Source organism: Monopterus albus, unplaced genomic scaffold (assembly GCF_001952655.1).
Source record: "Monopterus albus unplaced genomic scaffold, M_albus_1.0 scaffold278.1, whole genome shotgun sequence".
In the NCBI taxonomy this organism is placed as follows: domain Eukaryota; kingdom Metazoa; phylum Chordata; class Actinopteri; order Synbranchiformes; family Synbranchidae; genus Monopterus; species Monopterus albus.
In genome coordinates, this window is record NW_018128158.1 from 286,458 (window position 1) to 296,415 (window position 9,958).

At 41.1% G+C, this 9,958-nt stretch overlaps 1 protein-coding gene across 1 annotated transcript in view; it reads right to left on the reverse strand.

Annotated features, from left to right (window-relative positions):
- The window catches only part of LOC109973040 (alpha-N-acetylgalactosaminidase-like), a 57,387-nt gene that overhangs the window by 37,371 nt on the left and 10,058 nt on the right, over nt 1-9,958 (reverse strand). The window contains exon 2 of the mRNA XM_020622347.1: nt 2,099-2,255. Within this exon, the coding sequence (XP_020478003.1) occupies nt 2,099-2,253 (155 nt within the window). The 5' untranslated portion in view covers nt 2,254-2,255. The remainder of the gene's footprint in view (nt 1-2,098; nt 2,256-9,958) is intronic.

Sequence of the window (9,958 nt, forward strand, 5' to 3'; positions counted from 1 at the left end):
CCACTTGCTTTTTTAGGCCTTTTTTTTTTTTTTTACTTGTAACAAAACCTTTACCCCTTGTTATGAGTTCTGCTTTTGTTTCCATTGCCCTCCACCCACTTTGGGGATGAGCTCCCAGAGCAAAATTTTAGCACCCCTCTGGATGACATGCTGAATCAAGCTTCAGGAATAGGGGTGGGTGCTCACAGGGTTGTCACCCACGACAAGTTAAATGGCAGTTGTCACATCTCAAGCATTAACAGAAGCAGGGTGTGTGAACATACACATACTGATTTTGAGGTAAAATGGGGGCTTCACTCATTGGTTTAAAGGCAAAGGCAACTTAACTCACCACAGGCAAAGTGGTAAAGATATCATTGCTTCAGTACTTGGTGGACAGTGACTGGTTTCTACTTAAGTCCCTAATCGCCCTATTTTTAAGCTGTCAATATATTTACTCAGAATATCTACATATCCATATACATATATATATACAGTGGTGTGAAAAAGTGTTTGCCCCCTTACTGATTTCTTATCTTTTTGCATGTTTGTCACACTGTAATGTTTCAGATCGTCAAACAAATTTATATATTAGTCAAAGATAACACAAGTAAACACATCATGCAGTTTTTAAATGAAGGTTTTTATTATTAAGGGAAAACAAAATCCAAAACTACAAAGCCCTGTGTGAACAAGTGTTTGCCCCCCTGTCAAAACACTGGTTTATCGCACCTGAGTTCAATTTCTCTTGCCACACCTGTTCGCAATCAAGAAATCACTTAAATAGGACCTGCCTGACAAAGTGAAGTAGACCAAAAGATCCTCAAAAGCTAGACATCATGCCGAGATCCAAAGAAATTCAAAAACAAATGAGAAAGAGAATAATGGAGCTCTATCAGTCCGGAAAAGGTTATAAAGCCATTTCTAAAGCTTGGGGACTGCAGCGAACCACAGTGAGAGCCATTATCCACAAATGGCGAAAACATGGAACAGTGGAGAACCTTCCCAGGAGTGGCCAGCCGACCAAAATTACCCCAAGAGCGCAGCGACAACTCATCCAAGAGGTCACAAAAGACCCCACAACAACATCCAAAGAACTGCAGGCCTCACTTGCCTCAGTTAAGCTGAGTGTTCATGACTCCACCATAAGAAAGAGACTGGGCAAAAATGGTTTGCATGGCAGAGTTCCAAGACGAAAACCACTGCTGAGCAAAAAGAACATAAAGGCTCGTCTCAGTTTTGCCAGAAAACATCTTGATGATCCCCAAGACTTTTGGGATAATACTCTGTGGACAGACGAGACAAAAGTTGAACTTTTTGGAAGGTGTGTGTCCCATTATGTGTGGCGTAAAAGTAACACCGCATTTCAGAAAAAGAACATCATACCAACAGTAAAATATGGTGGTGGTAGTGGGATGGTCTGGGGCTGTTTTGCTGCTTCAGGCCCTGGAAGACATGCTGTGATAAGTGGAACCATGAATTCTGCTGTGTACCAAAATATCCTGAAGGAGAATGTCCGGCCATCCGTTTGTGACCTCAAGCTGAAGCGAACTTGGGTTCTGCAGCAGGACAATGATCCAAAGCACACCAGCAAGTCCACTTCTGAATGGCTGAAGAAAAACAAAATGAAGACTTTGGAGTGGCCTAGTCAAAGTCCTGACCTGAATCCAATTGAGATGCTGTGGCATGACCTTAAAAAGGCAGTTCATGCCCGAAAACGCTCCAATGTGGCTGACTTACAACCATTCTGCCAAGATGAGTGGGCCAAAATTCCTCCACAGCGCTGTAAAAGACTCATGGCAAGTTATCGAAAATGCTTGATTGCAGTTGTTGCTGCTAAGGGTGGCCCAACCAGTTATTAGGTTTAGGGGGCAAACACTTATTCACACAGGGCTATATAGTTTTGGATTTTGTTTTCCCTTAATAATAAAAACCTTCATTTAAAAACTGCATGATGTGTTTACTTGTGTTATCTTTGACTAATATATAAATTTGTTTGACGATCTGAAACATTACAGTGTGACAAACATGCAAAAAGATAATAAATCAGTAAGGGGGCAAACACTTTTTCACACCACTGTATGTAAACTAAAGCAGAGAAATTCCCAACTGATATTACCTGATGCAGTTCTCTGGGTCATCATGACAATCAACATCACATCGAAAGCGCTCCCAAGCCATCCATCCCATAGGCGGAGTCTTCAGCAATCCATTGTCCATGGCCACTGTCAGTGAGATCAGGCCAAGGAACTGTGTTACTGCTAAGGGTCTCATTTCTGAAAGAAGACATGAAAATTAAAGATTTACTTAACTTTTACTCAAATTCATAAACACTCATACATAATGTTATGGTTTTCAAACTGGTGAGGATTTAGTTTTTCATTTTTTGAGTTTTACTGTCTACAGACTTTGACTTGAACTTGAGATAGCAGTTATAAAATGATTTGCCATATTTTCAAATGATTTTCTATGCTCTCAAGGACCCTGGTGATATTAGTGCCCAGGTGATCAGACCGCATCAGAGAGATATAAAGTAGGGATGGAAATCTACAGGCTTGCTGGCTATCATGTGTTGAGGCCTGGGGCAAGAGTTCATGGGGTCTTCAGGGTTACCGCTGCGTGCAGGACTGGCTGGAGAGCTACCTGCATGACAGCAGAATGTTTATGATCCCATCTCTTGTAACACAAGGAAGGTCAAGATGACTGAGCCTGCCGACCCTTTGTTTTTTTGTGGAATATCTGAGACAAAATGGCCGGTGGGACTACTGTGTACAGGTCTCAAGATGCATTGTTCATAGAGACTACACAGTAGCACCTCTTGTAATTACATTGGGGATAACATGCTGTCAAACCATGTGCCCCGGTGGATTATTAGTATAATAATATTACTGATAAAAGATGAGAATAAATACTAAAATCATAAACCAATACTTTTAGGACATGTGACATGTATTAACACGAATATGTTAATATACAATGAATTGTGTAGAAAATATAGACTATGTTTTGAAACAAACAAAGGGATAGATGAATACACGCTTGTGCTTTCACCTATATAAATAAATTCCCTTATAGTGAACAACCTATGTGACTGTTATAGTGAGCCATACGGGGTCTTTACAGGGTATGAACCATTCTCTAGAAAAAACACATCTGGACATGTTACAACCTCTTGTAAAATACCTCAAGATTAATGAGCCCTGCGTAGAACAGAAAACCATTCTAAATCATAACTGTCAAACAACAATTCAGACAGCCTGTAACAAAAACATATAGTGAAATAAATGTTGTGTAATTTTGGTTTGTAGAAGCAATGCTTTGTAGAGGTTAACATTTAACAGGCGGAGGAAAGCACTGTTATTATAATGTAAAACTAACACTATGACTAACTGTTGTAAATAATTTGTTTCAAATGTTTGCAGGATGCCGTGGAGTTGCTTTTATATGTCTGATTACGTGTTCCATGTTTGTCATGATGTTTACCTGTTTGTGCTGTCCCATGTTCGTTGTGTTGTATAAATATGGCTGATTGAGATTGAATAAGCTAAATGCCCGCTATAAATGTGTCTAGATTGGTTTGAAGAAACAATCTAAGTTAAAGCTGTCGAGCAAGGTCTGTACTGTTTATGGTTCGAAGAGCATTAAAGAGCATTAAAATGAATTAGCTTGACCACGGGGTTGTGGATATGAACGGGATTTATTCAGATATTCCTTTGGGGAAGAGTCCCCACTTCAAAGCGCTTTGTGTACACATATAAAGTCCGGACTTCTATGGGTGTTTAAATGCTTGTTGCTTGGTGGCCACTGTGAGTGTGATGTGTGACTGAAAAAAGTTAGGGACAGAGGTATGCATGACTGAAAACTTTGTGTGTGTGAAATAAAATATATTTAATTAAAAGAAACTCAGTGTTTCGGAAACCCGACAGTGAATACCACATGGTGATAACAAAGTGGTTCGAACTCCAAAAGAGATAACTGGGGACGCAAAATATATGAACTACATAAATGAAAACAAAAAGAATATCAAAAACTTAACAGAACGGGAAAAGAAATATGGGTTTAAACGTCAACTAACGCAGGCCGACTGCGCTAAATTAGTCCAACAAATAGGAAAACAGATTTTTAGACCCAACAAAGACCAGAAGCTCCGCCCAAAACCAGTCCAGGACCCCGCCTCACCTGATCAAGGCAAGGAAAGCCTGCCTTAAATCACTGCAACAACGCTGATGCGCCACTATATATATTGTACAAACCACATGAATATTTAGCCCTGAAAAGAAAACCAGTTCCATGGAACATCTGTGGCCAATACACTGTCTCTGATTAAATTTTTATTTGAGAGGTTGTCAGACCCAAACCTACAGTTTCCTTACAAAGACATTAAGCAAATCATCAGACACTTCATGATAATTTAGAATTTGCCAAACATGCAAAATGCCATTTTAAGAAACAAGCTAAAAGAAGTTTGCAACAGTTGTGTTAATAGCTCCCTAGGGGAGAAGTTTCTGCTGTTTTAATTCCAGAAGGAACAGCGTCATGGCGATCACACGGAAGGAGACACAAAATGGTGGAAAACAGGACTGGACTGGTCAGGAGCAGACAGGTCAGAGGTCCACATACAGTGCCTTGCGAAAGTATTCGGCCCCCTTGAACTTTGCGACCTTTTGCCACATTTCAGGCTTCAAACATAAAGATATAAAACTGTAATTTTTTGTGAAGAATCAACAACAAGTGGGACACAATCATGAAGTGGAACGAAATTTATTGGATATTTCAAACTTTTTTAACAAATAAAAAACTGAAAAATTGGCCGTGCAAAATTATTCAGCCCCCTTAAGTTAATACTTGGTAGCGCCACCTTTTGCTGCGATTACAGCTGTAAGTCACTTGGGGTATGTCTCTATCAGTTTTGCACATCGAGAGACTGAAATTTTTGCCCATGCCTCCTTGCAAAACAGCTCGAGCTCAGTGAGGTTGGATGGAGAGCATTTGTGAACAGCAGTTTTCAGTTCTTTCCACAGATTCTCGATTGGATTCAGGTCTGGACTTTGACTTGGCCATTCTAACACCTGGATATGTTTATTTGTGAACCATTCCATTGTAGATTTTGCTTTATGTTTTGGATCATTGTCTTGTTGGAAGACAAATCTCCATCCCAGTCTCAGGTCTTTTGCAGACTCCATCAGGTTTCCTTCCAGAATGGTCCTGTATTTGGCTCCATCCATCTTCCCATCAATTTTAACCATCTTCCCTGTCCCTGCTGAAGAAAAGCAGGCCCAAACCAGGATGCTGCCACCACCATGTTTGACAATGGGGATGGTGTGTTCAGGGTGATGAGCTGTGTTGCTTTTACGCCAAACATAACGTTTTGCATTGTTGCCAAAAAGTTCGATTTTGGTTTCATCTGACCAGAGCACCTTCTTCCACATGTTTGGTGCGTCTCCCAGGTGGCTTGTGGCAAACTTTAAACAACACTTTTTATGGATATCTTTAAGAAATGGCTTTCTTCTTGCCACTCTTCCATAAAGGCCAGATTTGTGCAGTATACGACTGATTGTTGTCCTATGGACAGAGTCTCCCACCTCAGCTGTAGATCTCTGCAGTTCATCCAGAGTGATCATGGGCCTCTTGGCTGCATCTCTGATCAGTCTTCTCCTTGTATGAGCTGAAAGTTTAGAGGGACGGCCAGGTCTTGGTAGATTTGCAGTGGTCTGATACTCCTTCCATTTCAATATTATCACTTGCACAGTGCTCCTTGGGATGTTTAAAGCTTGGGAAATCTTTTTGTATCCAAATCCGGCTTTAAACTTCTCCACAACAGTATCTCGGACCTGCCTGGTGTGTTCCTTGTTCTTCATGATGCTCTCTGCGCTTTAAACAGACCTCTGAGACTATCACAGTGCAGGTGCATTTATACGGAGACTTGATTACACACAGGTGGATTCTATTTATCATCATTAGTCATTTAGGTCAACATTGGATCATTCAGAGATCCTCACTGAACTTCTGGAGAGAGTTTGCTGCACTGAAAGTAAAGGGGCTGAATAATTTTGCACGCCCAATTATTCAGTTTTTTATTTGTTAAAAAAGTTTGAAATATCCAATAAATTTCGTTCCACTTCATGATTGTGTCCCACTTGTTGTTGATTCTTCACAAAAAATTACAGTTTTATATCTTTATGTTTGAAGCCTGAAATGTGGCAAAAGGTCGCAAAGTTCAAGGGGGCCGAATACTTTCGCAAGGCACTGTAAAAATTACTGCAGGTAGTGCAATGTAGGCCTAACTTCACAAAGGTTTATTCAGCTACTGTACAATGCTGACAAAATACTAAAGTACAGCTAAAGCTTATATATGTAAGGCTCCTGACAAAGGATCTCCCAGTTCTCCCAGGTCATTTTTCACAGAAACACCTTTTTATATTACAGTCCACACCAACAACACAGTAGTTTTGGAAAATAACTAAGTACATTTACTCAAGCAAGCTCCTGGTACTGATGGTACACCTCTTTGTTTTGCCTAGATTGTTCAACTAAGGAAGAAATGAAACCATATTACAAACATCTGATACAGTGGCTGTGAATGGTTGTTAGATCCACTCAGACACAGAGGTGAGCGAGTCAAAAAAAGGACGGACCCAGGTGGCTGACTTCAGTGCAAGTAGTGCTCGGTTTATTTACAGTGATATCTTACAAGGAAGTGAATGACCAGGTTGAAGTGGGACCGGGTGTCAAGCCGCAGAAGGTGAATAACAGTCAGTGGTGGAATGATGAGGGAAAGGCCAGGCTGCGGACGCTGGGACTCACTGCTGGGCTGGTCGTGGTGGAAGGTTGCTGAGGAGACAGAGTTAGTACATGCAGTTAATGGGAGACTGTGCATCGACCTGCGTGCTGGAGATGGTGCGGGATTGAGGAGGTTCGTGGTCCGGAGAAGCAACAGAGGCGAGGAGGCTGAGACAATGGGGCACAAGACTGGAACGGGGCTAGGGCGACAAAAACGTGAGTACAATATAAAGCTAAGAACAACGAGAAACTCATTAAGCACATGAGATGCTGCACTGAAGAGTCTCTCACCGCTGACATGCTTTGTCGTTCATGGGAGACGCGTGATATAACAGCTCCAGCGTGAGTGAAACCTAACCTGTGCTGCGCCAGGATATGATGGGCGAGGCGGGGCATTTTCGGCGAGTTTTTTTTTAATTCCGGCCCGAAATAAAAATGGCCTTTTCAGCCGAAAATTTTCAGTGGCCGAAATTTCGGTGCACCCCTAGTCTTAACTACTGTGTTTAAGAAATCTTTTACACTATTATACTCACTGTAGGACTGGGTCAGAGTAATAGGCATTTTAAGTTATTTTGATATGATTACAAGAAGTTATAATGCTACGGTTTATTTTATTTCATTTGTTTTTTTTACACACCCTAACATAGATGGCTCTAGGAAAAGGAAAAAGCAACCAGTTTTGTTGATATCAAACCCGCACTAAGACACTACTCTGCCCAACTGTTATGGTTTAGTCCCCCCTCACCAGGAGGATGAGGGAGAACCGAGATAGGACTCAAGATTGCTGACCCAGGTGCTAGTAAAAAAGGGTGGTTTAATGGTGGGGAACACAAAAAGGAACAGAGTCACTGAATACATACAACAAGGGCTGGGAAAAGACGGCTGAGGAGACCAGGATGACCAGGGAAGTAGACGGGCTATGGCAGAAACCAGGAGAGTAGGAGGATGAGGATGGACAGGTGAAAAAACAAATGAACCAGGAGGACTGGTGAACGAAAAAGAAATCCACAGCACAGGAACTGTCAGCGTGGACGTATAACACTAACAAACGTACAAAATGTGATCCACAGCACAGGAACTGTCAGCGTGGAAAACAAAATGACATACACTACATACCACAAATATAGGGCTGTTACGGGGTATGCAAGTTAGGTAAGTTAAGTTAATGCTCCGGCAAAGACGGAGCGTCTGCCAGAGGTATAAATAAGGAGGAAAGTAATCAGCGGGATGCACCCCAGCTGTGCGCACCGACAAACGAGTCGCTAATTACCGAATGCAACACAGCTGAGGTGCAGATCCTGCAGGTCGAGAGAGCAGAGGAGAGAAAGGCGGAAGAGAGGCAGGTCGCGCCGAGCGGAACTGACACCAACTTGCTGAGTTTGTGGCATTGACGTGTAAATTAGCTAAAGGGAGAATAGCACCTATTTACATCTGTACTCACTATGTGTGTTTTTGCACAACAATGGAAAAATTCAAGGCACTGAGAGCCTCTACAAGAAAACCAATCGACCACAGAGATCTGTTTAAATTTTTTAGATGCTATACTGTTACCGACAAAAGTAGCAATTTATTTGTGCCCTTAAATGGCCAATGCACACTTAAGGGCACAAATCCCATACCATACAGCAATTATAAAACTAATGATAAAGCTAAGAAATCAACAAACAGAAGTGCTGACAGCAGACTACCCATCTCCATTATATCAAACCGTCTTAACAGAAAGCCTACTGAAACTGTGAGTGAATCACAGTTAATGTGACCCAGAGCTTTAGTTTTTAATTGTCTCTCAGTTTTGATAATAATATTGTTGGCACCAACATTCACTGCATTACTTGCTCAGACTTAGTGAGGCCACCATGTGTTTGGTACTTTTAGCCAGTTTGAAGGAAATGTTTTGGTTGCTACAGGCTTCATAATGATGACAGCCTAATGCAGGCAACCTGTATGAGCCAGTCATTTGACCAACATATGAAGTTTGCAACATTAGCTTTAGAAATATTTGTTGAGCTGGATTGTTTCATATGGCTAAACAAAGAACACTCCCATGATTTGTCTGTAAAAGAAGAACATGGATTCCTCATGGTGCTGTTAGAAGTTCTTAAGTTTTTTTTCCTGTTTGTTTGCTTTTGTTCCAAAACCTACAGTCAGGAAGACCTGGCTCAAGTTAGATTTTGACTGAAAATTGCTCTACTGTTATGCCAAGAAGGGGGTCCTAATCATGAATTTCCACTTCAAAGGCACAAGCTGACCTTCAGAGGTGGCAGAAAAGGGAGACAACCTTTAATGAAACAGAATTATATGAATGACCAGAAGGGAAACCCAGCCTATCAAATAGCAGTCCTTTTTAGATATGCTGCAATTTTGAGACATGGACAGAGAGTCATGCCTCAAAAAAGGAGGAGATAGATAGGGACAGGGATAGCCATGCTAGGCAAAGTGTTTACAGCATATGAATTTTCAAACTATTCCAACATTTCTTGTTAACCATACAATATGGGCTTGCCACAATGCAAGAGAAGAACTTAAGAACTAAAAGAGGTCAGTTTCCAAATCCACAACTTCCATTTCAGCACATCTGCATGGACTTCATAAAATTAAACAAGTGTGAGGGAAAGAAATTCTGCCCGGTACTAATAGACATATTGAAGTGCTTCCCACAACTCATAACCCCCAGATTTGAAATACTTGAAAATTATATAGTGACAATGGAACCCAAGTTGTACACTGTGCAATACCATTGTTAGTCCAAAACTTTACACATAGACTTGAACCATGCATATCATCCACAACCTGCAAGGTTAGTAGGAAGACATAATGGCACTCTTAAAGCACAATTGAGAAATGCAGGGGAAGAAATTGGAAAGAATAGGATTGCTTGTCTACCATTAGTACTCCTGCACATGTTTGTAATTCCCACACCATTGACCTTTTGAATTAATGTATGGCAGACCTTACATTAATTTACAATTAAAACCTTTCCAATGTCCAGATCAGGGGTGCCCACACTTTTTTGCCTTGCGAGCTACTTTTCAAATGACAAAGTCAAAATGATTGACCTACGCGCGCACACACACACTGAATAAATGTATGAATGAGTGTCGTAGTGTTTATGAACAGTCTGAAAGTGCCGCTCCACATTTCCCTTCGGAATAGTAGATTGGTAGATCAAGAAAATGCATTTCGAATATAATGTCACGAC